This window comes from Lithobates pipiens, unplaced genomic scaffold (genome assembly GCF_037356315.1).
Source record: "Lithobates pipiens isolate NorthernLeopardFrog02 unplaced genomic scaffold, aLitPip1_a1.2 Scaffold_1, whole genome shotgun sequence".
Lineage (NCBI taxonomy): Eukaryota > Metazoa > Chordata > Amphibia > Anura > Ranidae > Lithobates > Lithobates pipiens.
In genome coordinates, this window is record NW_027507685.1 from 113,146,190 (window position 1) to 113,163,988 (window position 17,799).

Sequence of the window (17,799 nt, forward strand, 5' to 3'; positions counted from 1 at the left end):
AGTATATTGGGCTGAAACTGAGGTTGCCATAGGTGATGAAGGAAGAGACTCTTGGGTAGGCAGGTGTTTGGTAGCAGTGATGGTTTGTTGAGGGCTGGCTGTGGCTGAGTGCAAAATACCAGACCATGCTAAAAGTAGTGGTTGTACAAACTGCGGGTTACACACTGCCTGTCTGACAAGGGATTGTACGGAATCAACACATTCTATTATCATCTGTTGGGAACAGGCTGTGTAATGCTCAAAAAAGTAAGGGGAATCATCTTCCAGAAGCCATACCAGTGATGTGACCTGATTAATACTGAAAGGGGGAGAAAAATCATCATGGCCACCCGGGATGCAGGGCAGGGCCAGCTCTGTGCAGATTTGAATTAATGGCTGAACATCCCCAAACAGCATACAGCCCTGATCAACCCATCAGTGAGCTAAACCAATGGTTTCCAACAGCTGATCACTGGTCCACTCTTTCAGTGTCTGGCGGAGATAGTCACTACTCTCAGACGCCAGCAAAGCATAATAACGAATCGCCTCTAAATTAATTTCAGTAAGCAACCTGAACCAAGATGGTTCCTGTGTAGCCACTTCTGGTCAGGGATGGCCTTGGTATTCTGTCATGTATCAGATAAGACCAGAACTGTGTGAACTGCAACAGAGGAAAACCAAACGTGTATAAGTGAAATATAATGATTTATTAAGGAAAGTGAATAATAGAAATACAACCACATAGTGCAATAAACCAACCGAGACCCCCAAACAACAACAGACAGATATGTACAATAAATGGGGAAATACCAGGATCATAAACGATAGGCAGGCCAGGGTCATGCACAGAGGATCAGTAGATAAACAAGGGCAGTCCAGAATCAGAGACACAAGCCAGGCCAAGGTCATACACGGGGAGATCAGCAGATGGGGTAAGGAACACAGGACAGGGAGAGGATGGACGGATCAGACTGCAGGACAGGGCTGATGGTAACAGGTGGGACAGGATAGGGACCAGGACAGGGAAACAGGATCAGAAACACGGGTCACAGGTTCAGGGAGCAGGCGCAGGCTCAGGCGCAGGCTCAGGCGCAGGCTCAGGCTCAGGCTCAGGCTCAGGCTCAGGCTCAGGCTCAGGCTCAGGCTCAGCAGGTCAGGGCACAAGGACAATACCAAGGCAAACATTTGAGTGCTTGCCAGCTATTTATAGGCCTGTGATTGGCCTCAAGTGACACCTGATTGCAGGAGGTGCTGCCTGCTCCATACTGCCAGGATCCATCCGCTGGTGGACGCCAGTACTGCAGCCCAAAGATGATAAAACATCAGCAGGGAAAAGCTCTCACAGTTCGAAACTGACAGGAGGCACCTGCTGGTGGACCTCAGTACTGCACACCAAAAGACAGATATTATCAGCGGATGGAACATTTCCTGACAGTTACAGAATCCTCAGTGCTATTTATTTAATAAAATCATGTCAGCAATGTTCATTTTTATATCAGATCTCTGCAGTTGACAAACTCATCCATAGAATGTCAGATGTTCTGCTGCTGCTGTCCGGCCTGGAGGTCCGGGTGAGTTATGAGGACTTGTCCTGCCACCTTTATTTTCCATTTTTCTTTCTTTGTATTTATCTCGCATACGTCCTCCTTATATCTGTCCTGCTAATATTGCATTATTTTACTTTCTGCTCGCCTCCAATCAAACCCTCGACAGCCAATGGATGGCGAGTTAATTGGAGATTTAAGTGTCGCATGATGAAGTCATATTGGGGTGGCACCTGTGATTCTTATTGGTGCCATTCCTAACATGGGTCACCCCCCCCCCCCGGCAGTGCAAGATCACAGAGGAGTTGGATCAAGGGGCATCACAAGGAGTGTGAAAGACCTGGGGCAGCCGTGGTCCCTCTAAGGCTGTAGTCTCCAAACTGCGGCCCTTTGCTTGCTTTTATCTGGCCCTTGGGGCACCATTTCATCCACTGGTACCAACAATGGAGTAAAAGAGCATGATAATCCATACAACTCCTCCCAATGACACCAAAAATAGGGCACAATTCCTCCCAATGACACCAACAATAGGGCACAATTCCTCTAAATGACACCAACAATAGGGCACAATTCCTCTAAATGACACCAAGGACAGGGCACAAGTCCTCTAAATGACACCAACGATAGGGCACAATTCTTCTAAATGATACCAACGATAGGACACAATTCCTCTAAATGACCCCAAGGACATGGCATAATTCCTCTAAATGACACCAACGATAGGACACAATTCCTCTAAATGACACCAAGGACAGAGCACAATTCCCCTAAATAAAACCAACGATAGGGCACAATTCCTCTAAATGACATCGATAGGGCACAATTCCTCTAAATGACACCAAGGACAGGGCACAATTCCTCCCAATGACACCAACAATAGAGCACAATTTCTCTAAATGACACCAATGATAGGGCACAATTCCTCCCAATGACACCAATGATAGGGCACAATTCCTCCCAATGACACCAAGCACAGGGCACATTTCCTCTAAATGACACCAATGATAGGGCACAATTCCTCCCAATGACACCAAGGATAGGGCACAATTCCTCTAAATTACACCAACAATAGGGCGCAATTCCTCTAAATGACACCAACGATAGGGCACAATTCCTCCCAATGACACCGATAGGGCACAATTCTTCTAAATGACACCAATGATAGGGCACAATTCCTCTAAATGACACCAACAATAGGGTACAATTCCTCCCAATGACACCAACAATAGGGCACAATTCATCTAAATGACACCAAGACTGGAAGGCCAGGACATCAGACTGAAAGACATCAGACTGGAAGGCTGGGCCATCAGACCGGAAGCCATCAGACCGGAAGGCATCAGACTGGAAGGCCGGGACATCAGACTGGAAGGCTGGGGGGTCATGTTGGACAGCAGGCACTGGGACGTCAGGCTGAACAGCAGGCACTGAGACGTCAGGCATATCAGACTGGGGCACAGGAACTTCAGGCGGAGACACTGGCTGGATAGCAGGCAGATATTTGGCAGAATCAGGTTCAGCTGGCATGCCAGGCAGACTGGAGCAAGTTGGTTGGTGTGGAGGCAGGTTGCGTTACTGGCAGGATCAAATGGGTAGGAAAGAACTTCCGTCTCTTTTTACATTTAGCTACTGAAGTCCTGTAGGTAGCTGCGGATTTATAGGTAGGGGATGAAGCAGACTGGAGAGAAGGGTTGGAATATGGCAGGGAAGAGGTAACAGTGGCTGGGGGAAGTTCTTGAGGGATAGTAGGCCACGGGAAAGAGGCAGTTGGATTAAAGGCAGGATATGTGCAGCAGGAAGAAACAGGGTATTGATATTTGGTGGGAAGTAGAGTATATTGGGCTGAAACTGAGGTTGCCATAGGTGATGGAGGAAGAGACTCTTGGGCAGGCAGGTGTTTGGTAGCAGAGAGGTAGTGGGTGTACAAACTGCGGGTTACACACTGCCTGTCTGACAAGGGATTGTACGGAATCAACACATTCTATTATCATCTGTTGGGAACAGGCTGTGTAATGCTCAAAAAAGTAAGGGGAATCATCTTCCAGAAGCCATACCAGTGATGTGACTTGATTAATACTGAAAGGGGGAGAAAAATCATCATGCCCCCCGGGATGCAGGGCAGGGCCAGCTCTGTGCAGATTTGAATTAATGGCTGAACATCCCCAAACAGCATACAGCCCTGATCAACCCAGGAGTGAGCTAAACGAATGGTTTCCAACAACTGATCACTGGTCCACTCTTTCAGTGTCTGGCGGAGATAGTCACTACTCTCAGACGCCAGCAAAGCATAATAACGAATCGCCTCTAAATTCATTTCAGTAAGCAACCTGAACCAAGATGGTTCCTCTGTGTAGCCACTTCTGGTTAGGGATGGCCTTGATATTCTGTCATGTATCAGATAAGACCAGAACTGTGTGGACTGCAACAGTGGAAACCCAAACGTGTATAAGTGAAATATAATGATTTATTAAGGAAAGTGAATAATAGAAATACAACCACACAGTGCAATAAACCAACCAACAGAGAGCCCCAAACAACAACAGACAGATATGTACAATATGTACTCTAAATGACACCAAGGACAGGGCATAAGTCCTCTAAATAACACCAACGATAGGACACAATTCATCTAAATGACACCAACGATAGGACACAATTCCTCTAAATGACACCATGGACAGGGCACAATTCCTTCCAATGACACCAACAATAGGGCACAATTTCTCTAAATGACACCAATGATAGGGCACAATTCCTCCCAATGACACCAAGGATAGGGCACAATTCCTCTAAATGACACCGAGGATAGGGCGCAATTCTTCTAAATGACACCGAGGATAGGGCACAATTCTTCTAAATGACACCAAGTATAGGGCACAATTCCTCGAAATGACACCAACGATAGGGCACAATTCCTCCCAATGACACCAAGGATAGGGCACAATTCCTCTAAATGACACCAAGGATAGGGCACGATTCCTCTAAATGACACCAACGATAGGGCACAATTCCTCCCAATGACACTGATAGGGCACAATTCCTCCCAATGACACCGATAGGGCACAATTCCTCCCATTGACACCGATAGGGCACAATTCCTCTAAATGACACCAATGATAGAGCACAATTCCTCTAAATGACACCAAGGATAGGGCACAATTCCTCCCAATGACTCCAACGATAGGGCACAGTTCGTCTAACATGGCACCAATGATAGGGCACAATTCCTCTAAATGACACCAACAATAGGGCACAATTCCTCTAAATGACACCAACAATAGGGCACAATTCCTCTAAATTGTGGGCGTGGCAAAATTGCACCAATAGTGGGAGGATCTTAAAGGGAGAGTATACTCTGCTTTCGGTCAAGGGTGCAGAGATCAGGAGTAAGCAACAGTGTGCCTCCCAATCAAAAATTGCCCCCTCTTCCAAATACAATCCACCCCTCCCTCCCTAAACTGTACTTACGGGACCGTGGCATTATGTTTCATCTGCTGGTGGGTACCTTGGGTCCTGACATGATGACTAGTGATGGACGAACTTCCGACGGGACGTTTCGCGAACGCGGCCGATAGTTCGCGAACCGTAATGTTCGCGGCGTGCCCCATTGACTTCAATGGGAGGCGAACTTTGCAAACCTACAGGTCAAATTTGCAGCCACAAAATAATTACTAGCTGTGCAAACATAGTCCCACCACATGGCCAATGACATAACACATGTATGAGGTGAATCTGGGATCGACAACTACAAGCATTCTTTTTTTATATGTGAAATTGTTGTGACAATTCAGGACTGTGGAGCGCATGAAGGCAATGGAGGAGAGGGAAGGTCAGGGTAGGCAAAGAAGAGGGTGCAGGAGATGATCACCAGCAGCGTGACATACAGCAATGACACCTGCACCGTGATAGAGTCATCTGACACCAGCACCATGATAGAGAGCACTGACATAAGCAGCGTGACATAAAGCACTAACACCAGCACCGTGATATACAGCACTGACACCAGCACCGTGATAGAGAGTACTGACATCAGCAGCGTGACATACAGCAATGACACCTGCACCGTGATAGAGTCATCTGACACCAGCACCGTGATAGAGAGCACTAACATCAGCAGCGTGACATAAAGCACTAACACCAGCACCGTGATATACAGCACTGACACCAGCCCTGTGATAGAGAGCACTGACATCAGCAGCGTGACATAAAGCACTGACACCTGCACCGTAAGCAGCCCCAGGAGGAAGTCCGCATAGCACAGGGATGGTGGGAGCCCCTCATAATGAGCATAGCACAGGGATGGTGGGAGCCCCTCATAATGAGCATAGCACAGGGATGGTGGGAGCCCCTCATAATATGCACAGCAGAGGTACAGCCCCAGGAGGAAGTCGGCACAGCACAGGGATGGTGGGAGCCCCTCATAATAAGCAGCCCCAGGAGGATGTCAGCATAGCACAGGGATGGTGGGAGTCCCTCATAATAAGCAGCCCCAGGAGGAAGTCAGCACAGCGCAGGGATGGTGGGAGCCCCTCATAATGAGCATAGCACAGGGATGGTGGGAGCCCCTCATAATATGCACAGCAGAGGTACAGCCCCAGGAGGAAGTCAGCACAGCACAGGGATGGTGGGAGCCCCTCATAATAAGCAGCCCCAGTAGAAATATGACACCGCTCAACCTCTTCAAACAGGAGGGTACGAGCATATAGTACGGTGTGCTTTTTTTGGACAAGGAAGTGAGCCAAATGAAGAAAGAAGGTCTGTGTGCTCGATTTAAAAAATTGTTTATAGACATATACATGGTCTACTGGTCACATGTGTTGAATTCCTCCGAGATCCATGCCTCATTCATTTTTAGAAATGTAAGGTAATTAACACTGTCGTGAGCTAGGCGAGTACGCTTACCGGTCACGATCCCCCCTGCTGCGCTGAACGTCCTTTCAGACAGGACACTGGACAAGGGGCAAGCCAACAGTTCGATTGCAAATTGGGCAAGCTCTGGCCAGAGGTCAAGCCTGCCCACCCAGTAGTCCAGGGGTTCATCACTCCTCAGAGCGTCCACATCGGCCGTTAACCCGATGTAGTCGGACACCTGACAGTCTAGGCGTTCCCTGATGCTGGATCCGGATGACACCTGTCGATGGGTCGGCTGAAAGAATGACCTCATATCCGAAGTCACCAACACATCTTCAAACCGGCCTCTTCTTGCAGGCGCTGTTGGATTGGTACCCGCAACTCTTTCTCTGGGAGTGGGAATTGCTCCTCTGCCAGCGCACGCAAAAGCAGAATGCAGCATTTCTCGAAGCAAGGCCTGGAAGTGCTCCATTCTGACAGCCCTCTGTGACGGCGGTAAAATTTCCACCATTTTGTGTTTGTACCGGGGGTCTAAGTACGTTGCCACCCAGTACTGGTCCTTGACCCTTATGCTTTTTATACGGGGGTCCCTATTAAAACACTGGAGCATGAAGGCCCCCATTTGCACTAAACTGGAAGCAGTGTGGTGGCCTGGCTCCTGCTCATCATCCAGGATAATGTCGTCCTGTTCATTCTCCTCTCCCCATCCACGCACAACAACAGGGATCCCAGAAAGGTTTAAAGCATGCTCTTCTTGCTCCTCCTCATCCGCCCCGGCACCATCCTCCTCTGACTCCTCTTCAGACTCCTGTTGTTCACTTGTCTCAGATAGAGTAGCCCCCCCTGGGAATTCATCCAGCAGTGCGACTTCCTCATCTTCCCGCTCCTGCTCCTCCACAGCTTGATCAATGACACGACGCAATGCACGCTCCATAAAGAAGGCATAAGGTACCATGTCACCGATGGCACCATGGCTGCTTCTGACCAGTTTGGTGATCTCCTCAAATGGCCGCAGAAGTCTGCATGCGTCGCGCATGAGCAGCCACTGGCACGGTGAAAAAAAAAACGGCTCCCCAGAACCTGTTCTGCCGCAGAGTTCATACAGGTAGACGTTAACTGCACATTTCTGCTGGAGCAGCCTATCAAGCATATAGAAGTTTGAGTTCCATCACGTCAGGCAATCGCAAATAAGACGCCTGACCAGCAGATTGTGTCGCAGCTGAATGTCAGCAAGGCGAGCCATGGCTGTGTAAGATCTTCTAAAATGGGCCGAGATTTTCCTTGCCTGCCGCAAGATGTCCTGGACCCCAGGGTATTTGACAACGAATCGCTGCACGACCAAGTTTAAGACGTGTGCCATGCATGGCACGTGCGTAATTTTGCCCTGTTTCAATGCGCTAAGCAGATTGGCACCGTTGTCACACACCACTTTACCAATTGTCAAATTGAGCGGTGTTAGCCACTGATCTGCCTGTGAACGCAAAGCTGAAAGGAGTGCCGGGCCAGTGTGGCTCTTGGCTTCCAGGCACAACAGACGCAGCACGGCATGACAACGTCTCACCTGGCATGTCGAATAGGTTCTGGGGAGCTTGGGCGGCGCAGCGGAAGAGACGCTAGCAGCGGAAAAGGAGGAGTCAGCTGAGGAGGAGAGGGAGGAGGATGGAGTAGGAGGAAGAGGAGAAGAAGAGCCAGGCCTGCATGCAATCCGTGGCGGTAAAACGAAATCTACACGGGTGCCACGGGTTACATGCTTGACGGCCGTCAGAAGGTTCACCCAATGGGCAGTAAAAGTGATATACCTTCCCTGCCCGTGTTTGCTAGACCACGTGTCTGTGGTCAGATGTATCTTGGAACCGACGCTGTGTGCCAGAGATACATTCACTTGCCGCTGAACATGGCCATATAGCTCTGGGATGCCCTTCTGTGAGAAATACTTCCTTCCTGGGACCTTCCATTGTGGTGTTCCAATGGCCACAAATTTGCGAAAGGCCTCCGAGTCCACCAGTTTATATGGCAGTAGTTGGCGGGCTATGAGTTCTGACAAGCCAGCCGTCAACCGTTGGGCAAGAGGGTTATCCGGCGTCATCATTTTTTTACTCTCGAACATTAGGCCCACGGAAGCCTGCCTTTTTGCAGAAAAACGTGAGCTTGGCGTGATGGAATGTGGAGTGGAGGACAATTGTGAGGAGAGAGGAGAAGGAGAAGTAGAAGACGAGGCTGGACGGTGAGAGCCTGGAGTGTGGCTTTGTGTGTTCCGTTGCTCCCACTGGGCTCGGTGATGGCTGCTCATGTGCCTTCTTAAGGCGGTCGTCCCTAGGTGAGTGTTGGGCTTACCGCGACTAATGCGTTGACTGCAAAGATTGCAGATGGCAACACTATTGTCAGCAGCGGACACGTTAAAAAAAGCCAACACTGCGGAGCCATGTGCCGGTGTCCTGGGAGCGCCAGATGTGACCGTACATGGTCGATGACTCGCTCCTGATACATTTGCAGTCTGCTTTGTCCCTCCTGTGCAATGTAAGTTATTCCTGCTTCTCCTCCCTATCTGCTGGTCCATATCTCCCTCTGAACTCCCCTCCTCTTCCTCTCTTGTGGGCACCCACGTGACATCACTAGACACGTCATCATCAACGTCACCTTCCCCACCGCTATAAGTAGAGATCTCGGAGTAGGTAGGCAGCAACACCGGGGACCAACCTCCTCCTTGGGCTGATCTGGGTACTATCGTCAGACTGCAGAGTGGCGGTTGTTGCTACCTCCTCTTCCTGATCCAAAACCAAGAGTGGCTGCGCATCAGAAATGTCTTGATATGGATCGGAAAATAATTCCTGTGACTCAAGCGGAAGGTATGTGGTGGTGGTGGTGTTGTTGGTGGTAATGTCTTTGGGCGTGCACATAGCAGAGAGTGAAGAAGAGGGTGCAGATCGAGAGGATGAGGAGGGTGCAGAAGAGTAAGGCTGAGTGAGCCACTCAACCAAGTCTGGTGCGTCCTTTAAATGAATTGAACGCACCTTCTGCAACTTCCCACTTTGGCTCAAGCCTGTTGCTCCTGCCCTACCCCTATCACCCCTGCGGAAGGGCCTGCCTCTTTCTCTGCCTGTCATTTTTTTGAAAACTGACATTTTATTGAAATTTCAAGTGAAACAAAGAAATCAAAGAAGGAACATTAAGGCACAGGCAGTAGAAATAAGCGGTCACAGACCACGGTAAGCAAAGGCAAAAAATATAGCATTGCATCAGTTCAAGCATTACAATACAACAACACTCATTTACCGGGAAGGTTAGATTCCTGCAGCCTGCTACCGGTCAAAATAACAAACCTTTTTAGATAAAGAAGAAAGAAATGAAAAGAGGAAGCAAAAGAAAGAAAAGCAAAGTAAAGGACGCCCCTCCGACCCACCCACCCCGCGCCCCCTCCCCCTCCACACTCAGAGGGCGGGTGTCTCCAACTTATCCCAGAGATCCCATACCTTGTTATGTTTGTCTAGTGTGTTGTTTAGGGAAGCTGTAAGGTATTCCATACGTTTGACGTCTCTAATTCTAGTGTGCAACTCCACTAGTGAAGGAATCTCCCGCTTCTTCCATTTTAGGGCAATTAGGCAGCGCCCAGCCGTCAGCACGTGGGCCAACAGGGATTGGGAGGATCGGGATAATGTGGCAGGAGGTAGGCCCAGGAGAAACAGCTTGGGGTCTAACGGTATTCGTGCTTCAAAAATGGTACATAATAAGGTCCTAACCATTTCCCAGTAGGGGACAACTCGTGGACAAGTCCAGTAAATATGGAACAGTGTCCCAACTGCACTACGGCAGCGCCAACAGCGGGAGTCCGCGGAGGGGTAAATAGAATGGAGCAGGGACGGAGTTTGATACCAATGCAGCATAACCTTGTATTGATTTTCCTTATACAAAGTGCAAACGGAGCTTTTAGCTGCACGTGACCAGACCCGCTGCCAGGTCTCCAAGGGCACGGCCTCCCTCAAATCCCTGTCCCATTTATCCATATACGCGTGCCGCGGACCCGTCAAAGAGGAATCCGCTATTAGAATTTGGTAGATACGTGAAATCATGCCCTTCGGAGATGAGCCCTCCAGGCATACTTTTTCAAATTCAGTTACAGGGGAGAAATGTAGGGTCGGTGTAAAAGACTGTGCGAAATGGCGGATCTGCAGGTAGCTATAGAATGCTTGTTTAGGTAAATCATATGAATCCTTTAATTCCTGGAATGATCGAAGTAACTTAGTCCTAGTGTCCACCAGCTGACCAAAACGAAAGAGACCCCTACTAAACCAGGGTTGGGACATTCGAGATGTCAGACTATCCGGAACATTGGGAGTGAACAAAAAAGAGGTGGCCAGGGAGGCTGATGAGGACAGCGGATACACTTTTTTGGAGCGGAGCCATAAAGTGCGAACCAACGCTATTGGTCCCAATGTTTGATATTTACTAAGGCTAATTTCCGTGCTCCACAACATGGAGTTAGGATGCGTAGGGGCCAGCCACAACTTCTCGATTTGGGACCAGCGGCTATAGGCGTGTAGCGTACTCCACGAAGCTATTGGTCTAAGTTGGGCCGCTAAATAATATTTGGTTTGCCTGTCATTTTTAAATGACCATGTGACAAAACTCTCAGTCCCTATACTGATAAAGGACTGCTGCAGTATAGGGCAGCAATCAGCAGTAGTGCACCTCAACCCTATGTATTGTGGACCTATACCAGTCCTTAAGGAATAGCAGACTGTACCTCACTCAACCCTATGTACTGTAGTACCCTATACCTTACCAGTCCTTATAAGGACCTTTGTGGAACAAGTAGGTTGTGAATGATTATCAGACTGTACCTCAGTCCCTATACTAATAAAGGACTACTGCAGCAGTTGGGCAGCAGTCAGCAGTAGTGCACCTCAACCCTATGTATTGTGGACCTATACCAGTCCTTAAGGAATAGCAGACTGTACCTCACTAGAGAGGAGACGTTGCTGGATTTGGCGGCAGAGGAGGTTCTTGAGAGATATTGCTATAGAAGCCTTAAAGGAGAATGCCCAGTGATTGATGATTGAATTCCTGTTTTCATCTCGTAAGAGATTCAATGCTCTTTTAGCCTAACACGAGAGTGCTGGGCTCTGCAGCTGGTGAGTGCTCCTACGAGGGGGGGTCACGGACACTGTTGGTGTGGTGAAGGTTTTTATACAACTGTTTGGACACTGATTAGCCTTTCACACGGAAAAGAGGAATTATTGTTGGAAGATTTATAATCACCTCCTGGTGACGTACTATATTATTTTACATAATTTTTTTTTTTAAATTATTTTGGGAAAATTGCAATTGAGTTTGTGGTTCACAAATATTTCATGTAAGAGTAATTGTATATGTTATGTGTATGCTCACTGTCTACACTGGGTATATTTTTATATATTTTTTTTTCTTTGTGTGTATATATTTTTATGATTAGCACAGAGTGATAGGGGTTAGATGGTGTGAATTAAGCAATTTCACACACAGCACTAGTGCTACAGGGTATTATTTATTTGATAATTAGGATTAACAGATTTATATGCACCTTCTGGTATTTATGTACCTCACTCAACCCTATGTACTGTAGTACCCTAGACCTTACCAGTCCTTATAAGGACTTTTGTGGAACAAGTAGGTTGTGAATGATTAGCAGACTGTACCTCAGTCCCTATACTGATAAAGGACTACTGCAGCAGAAGGGCAGCAGTCAAGTATAATATTCTTTCTATATTTGGAAGAAAGAATATTATACGTGTAAAAGCCTATTACCATACCAGTCCTGAAAATAACCTTTGTTGACCTAATAGTAACAGCTACTGATTAAACTGACTGTCCCTCACTGCCTCACACACAGCTTCCTGCCTGTCCCTATTTAAACTGACAAAACAGAGGCTGCTGGAACAATAACTTGAATAGCACTTTTGTGGACCTAATAGTAACAGCTAATTAAACTGACTGTCCCTGCAGCACACAGCGTCCTGCCCCTTTCTCTACACTGACAAAAGACACTCAGGCTGCTGCAACAATTACTTGAATAGCAGTGCCTCAAACCTATATCCTGAACTACACCTAACACCTATACCATGATACCAGTCCTTAAAAGAACTTTTGTGGACCTAATAGATAGCGATTTGGGTCACTGAAGTCTCTCCCTGCTCCACACAGCAACCTCTCCCTATAGAGACATACAAAAGAATGTAAAATGGCTGCCGGATCGGGTCTATTTATAAGTTAGGGGGAATGTCCAAGTGTCCATGTGCTGTAATGTCTCAATTGGCTGTCCTGTACCCCATGATGGATATGTCATCATAGGTCAAAGTTCTTTTACACAGTAAGCACGGAAGTCCACCGGGCGAACGGCGGCAATAGTCTGCCGATGGGGCGGGCGGCGAACAGCCGAAATTCGCCGCAAAATGACCGCTGGGCGAACCGTTTGGCCATCCCTAATGATGACTGCTCACTTTTTTTTAATTCTATATGTGGGTTATGCAGTAGCCGACTTCTATCCCTGCCCACTGTCCCACCCGTTGAATATTAGAACAAAAGCCCAGTGCCAAGGGAAACTCCTCCTCAGCTCTGTGCTACAGCTCTGCATGTGGTGGTTGAAGTGCCGGGACAAGGCTATTCAGTACCCAGGGCACGGATGCCAAACTGCGCCCCCATCCCCTTCTATTATGGTCAGGGCGCCCATAGCCCTGCAGTAAACCATTGCCCCCAGGGCAGCCGCCCCACTGCCCCTCTACACCATGTCCCATCCCTGAGTGGGCAGGCTGTTGAGTTGAGATAGAAGCTGGTTGCTGCCTAATTCACATATAGTGGGGAAAAAATACAATCAGATGACTTCACAGCTAGGGACATTGCCAGGGACCCTTGTTTTCCAGGAACAGACCCCGCAAAATTGGGACCATCCCCAGCAAATCAGGACAGGTTACAACCTTAGCATTGCAGAACACAAAGACAGTCCTGAGATTTCTCTTCATATTTGGGGGATGGGAAGGGTAGAGGGGTGGAGGCTTCTATGACTGTGATATCAATGGATGTTCTCTCTTTCTTCATCCACCAAGGCAACCAAGACGCTCCAGGAGTTCATAATTTCCTCCTCTGCTGCTCACTCTGATGTCTCTCCCAGGATGTCGTCAGGAAGTAGTCCTGGTGAAAAGACAAGTAGGAGAAATGAGCAACAAGTAAGAAATCAGCAGATATCGGAAATTCATAACAATTTAACTGTAGGCCGTGGGTAGGTCCACCTACGGAGGTGACCACAGCACCAGGGCAAGGTCATCTGGTTTCTAGCGGGATAGATGAAGGGGAAAGGAGAGGTTGAGATGGGGGGGGTGGGGGAGATCCACCTCGGCTGAGCAGAGTCGGCTGCCTCACCAGTCACTCTGGACTGCAGCCCTCAAGGGGGCGCCAGAGGGGACAGGTGGGGGAAAAGAAAAAGCTCAAAGGGGTCAAGCATGTCTCCTACAAGGCAGGTGAAGGTAAGACATAGCAAATCACCTCTTTTAACTCTAACCCCAAATTACAGTTCCTAGTTTCTCCCCCCCCCCATCCTAGTACAAATCAGCCCCACCCCAGATTTCCCCTCCTAGCACAAATCCCCCCCACCCAGGACAAATCTTCTCATCCCCCCACAAATATTTGCCTCCCCATCTTGCCATTGTGTCCCCAGTTCCACAATGTCTCCACTATTTTCCCCCTCCCTGAAACCTACCAATGTTTGTTGTCTTTCAGGTGAAGCAGAATGAGAACAATCTTCCCAGGAGGAGCGTCCCCCGCAGTCTCTCAGTATTCATCGGCACTTGGAATATGGGTAATATCGCCGACAACGACCTTACTCTGGTCAGTGGGAAAAGTACCTATTATATTGGTGGTCAGTGGGGAAAGGGCCCCCATACACTGGTGGTCAATGAGGGAAGGGCCCCCGTACACTGGTGGTGAATGGGGGAAGGGCCCCCACACACTGGTGACGAATAGGGAGAGGGCCCCCATACATGGTGGACAATGGAAAAAGTACTCCCTAATATTGATGGTCAATGGTAGAAGTATTCCTGTACATTGGTGGATAATGGGAAAAGTACCCAAGTACCCCCTTACATTGGTGGTCAATGGGGAAAGGGCCCCTCATACACAGGTGGCCATTAAGAAAAGTACCTTCTCACACTGGTGGTGAATGGAATAAGTGCCCCGTAAACTGGTAGTCAGTGGGAAAAGTGCCCCTGTACACTGGTGGTCAATGGGAGAAGTGCCCTTGTACACTGGTGGCCAATGGGAAAAGTACCCCCTTACGCTGGTGGTAAATGAAAGAAGGAATCCTGTACACTGGTGGTCAGTAGGAAGAATAATGCTCCTTACAGTGTTGGTCAGTGCTAAAGAATCCCCCCCCTCTTTAAACTGGTGGTCAGCAAAAGAATGGCACTTACATTGGAGGTCAGGGAAAAGCCCCTTACACAGTAGAGAAGGGCCCGCATACACAGTGGTCAGTTGGTGGACAATGGGAAAAGTACTCCCTAATATTGGGGGGTCAATGCGAGAAGGGTCCCTTTACACTGGTGGACAATGAGAAAAGTACCCAAGTAGCCCCTTACACTGATGGTCAATGCGGGAAGGGCCCCCATATACTGGTGGTTAGTGGGGGAAGGGTCCCCTTACACTGGTGGTCAATGGGAAAAGTACTCAAGTACCTCCATACATTGGTGGTCAATGGGAAAAGTACTCCCTAATATTGGAGGTCAATGCGAGAAGGGTCCCTGTACACTGGTGGACAATGAGAAAAGTACCCAAGTACCCCCTTACACTGGTGGTCAGTGGGGGAAGGGTCCCCATACACTGGTGGTCAGTAGGAAGAATGCTCCTAACAGTGTTGGTCAGTGCTAAAATATCCCAGACACACCCACTTTTACATTGTTGGTCAGTGGATTAATGCCACTTCCATTGGAGGCTCCCTAAATGGGTGGTTATTGGGAAAAGTACCCCTTTACATTGGAAGGAAGTGGAGGAAGAATGCGCCTTACAGTATTGGTGAGCAGAGAAGAATCTCCCTAAAGCTGCTGAGAGAGCACCTCCCCCGTTCTACAGATGGGACTATCCCTTTAAAATGACGACAGTGGAATAATACGTTTGTTATTTTTACCATCGCTGAGCCCATCATTATATTTAGAGTTCCCCTAAGAAGCAGATTAGCTCACACCCCTTTTTTATTCTCTGCATTGGTCACATCTGATGAATGTCACTTTGTTTCATGTGTTTTTATAAAAAGTAATACTGAATCCTTGCAGGTGGTGCCCCCCCGCCTCGTTCCCTGGTTTCCTGGTTCTCCGGAAAAAATCCGAAGGGGAATCCTGATGACAGCGGATCATGTGACCATCATGACCTGTATGTAGTCGGAACGCAGGAAAATCCACAAGGAGATCGGGAGTGGGCGGAGTCTCTCAGAACGGCGGTGATGTCACACACTTCAAAAATCTATAAAGTGGTAACCAATCACATTGTAGTCGATAGTTCTCTGTCATCATGAGCAGGGCCGCTGATAAGGCAGAGCAACTGGTCCTGTTATTCTGGGCCAAGGCCTCATCAGCTAAACAGGGAGGCCCAGACCCCATCAGCTAAACAGGGGGGCCCAGACCCCATCAGCTAAACAGGGGGGCCCAGACCCCATCAGCTAAACAGGGGGGCCCAGACCCCATCAGCTAAACAGGGGGGCCCAGACCCCATCAGCTAAACAGGGGGGCCCAGACCCCATCAGCTAAACAGGGGGGCCCAGACCCCATCAGCTTAACAGGGGGGCCCAGACCCCATCAGCTTAACAGGGGGGCCCAGACCCCATCAGCTTAACAGGGGGGCCCAGACCCCATCAGCTTAACAGGGGGGCCCAGACCCCATCAGCTTAACAGGGGGGCCCAGACCCCATCAGCTTAACAGGGGGGCCCAGACCCCATCAGCTTAACAGGGGGGCCCAGACCCCATCAGCTTAACAGGGGGGCCCAGACCCCATCAGCTTAACAGGGGGGCCCAGACCCCATCAGCTTAACAGGGGGGCCCAGACCCCATCAGCTTAACAGGGGGGCCCAGACCCCATCAGCTAAACAGGGGGGCCCAGACCCCATCAGCTAAACAGGGGGGCCCAGACCCCATCAGCTAAACAGGGGGGCCCAGACCCCATCAGCTAAACAGGGGGGCCCAGACCCCATCAGCTAAACAGGGGGGCCCAGACCCCATCAGCTAAACAGGGGGGCCCAGACCCCATCAGCTAAACAGGGGGGCCCAGACCCCATCAGCTAAACAGGGGGGCCCAGACGCCATCAGCTAAACAGGGGGGCCCAGACGCCATCAGCTAAACAGGGGGGCCCAGAAGCCATCAGCTAAACAGGGGGGCCCAGAAGCCATCAGCTAAACAGGGGGGCCCAGAAGCCATCAGCTAAACAGGGGGGCCCAGAAGCCATCAGCTAAACAGCAGGGCCCAGGCCCCTTCAGCTAAACAGGGGGGCCCAGACCCCATAAGCTAAACAGCAGGGCCCAGGCCCCTTAAGCTAAACAGCAGGGCCCAGGCCCCAGGGTGGTCTAGGTCCCTTCAGATAAACAGTAGGGCCCAGGCCCCATCAGCTAAACAAGGGGGCCCAGACCCAATCAGCTAAAGAGCAGGGCCATGCCTCTTCAGCTAAACAGGGTGGCCAAGGCCTATTTAGCTAAATAGGGGGGGCCCAGACCCCATCAGCCAAAGAGCAGGGCCAAGGCCCCTTTAGCTAAAAAGGGTGGCCCAGGCCCCTTTAGCTAAACAGGGGGGGTCCAGACCCCATGAGCTAAACAGGGGGGGTCCAGACCCCATGAGCTAAACAGGGGGGGTCCAGACCCCATGAGCTAAACAGGGGGGGTCCAGACCCCATGAGCTAAACAGGGGGGGTCCAGACCCCATGAGCTAAACAGGGGGGGTCCAGACCCCATGAGCTAAACAGGGGGGGTCCAGACCCCATGAGCTAAACAGGGGGGGGTCCAGACCCCATGAGCTAAACAGGGGGGGGCCCAGACCCCATGAGCTAAACAGGGGGGGGCCCAGACCCCATGAGCTAAACAGGGGGGGGCCCAGACACCATGAGCTAAACAGGGGGGGGCCCAGACCCCATGAGCTAAACAGGGGGGGCCCAGACCCCATGAGCTAAACAGGGGGGGCCCAGACCCCAGGGCCCAGGCCCCATCAGCTAAACAGGGAGGCCCAGGCCCCATCAGCTAAACAGGGAGGCCCAGGCCCCATCAGCTAAACAGGGAGGCCCAGGCCCCATCAGCTAAACAGGGAGGCCCAGGCCCCATCAGCTAAACAGGGAGGCCCAGGCCCCATCAGCTAAACAGGGAGGCCCAGGCCCCATCAGCTAAACAGGGAGGCCCAGGCCCCATCAGCTAAACAGGGAGGCCCAGGCCC

At 49.9% G+C, this 17,799-nt stretch overlaps 1 protein-coding gene across 3 annotated transcripts in view; it reads left to right on the plus strand.

The window, feature by feature from the left end:
* LOC143964997 (phosphatidylinositol 3,4,5-trisphosphate 5-phosphatase 2B-like) overlaps positions 1–17,799 on the plus strand; it is a 131,115-nt gene that overhangs the window by 90,369 nt on the left and 22,947 nt on the right. For all 3 annotated transcript variants that reach the window (XM_077474339.1, XM_077474341.1, XM_077474340.1), the window contains exons 7-10: positions 1,479–1,550; positions 13,451–13,570; positions 14,121–14,199; positions 15,665–15,861. In XM_077474339.1, coding sequence (XP_077330465.1) covers positions 1,479–1,550; positions 13,451–13,570; positions 14,121–14,199; positions 15,665–15,861 — 468 coding nt within the window. The remainder of the gene's footprint in view (positions 1–1,478; positions 1,551–13,450; positions 13,571–14,120; positions 14,200–15,664; positions 15,862–17,799) is intronic.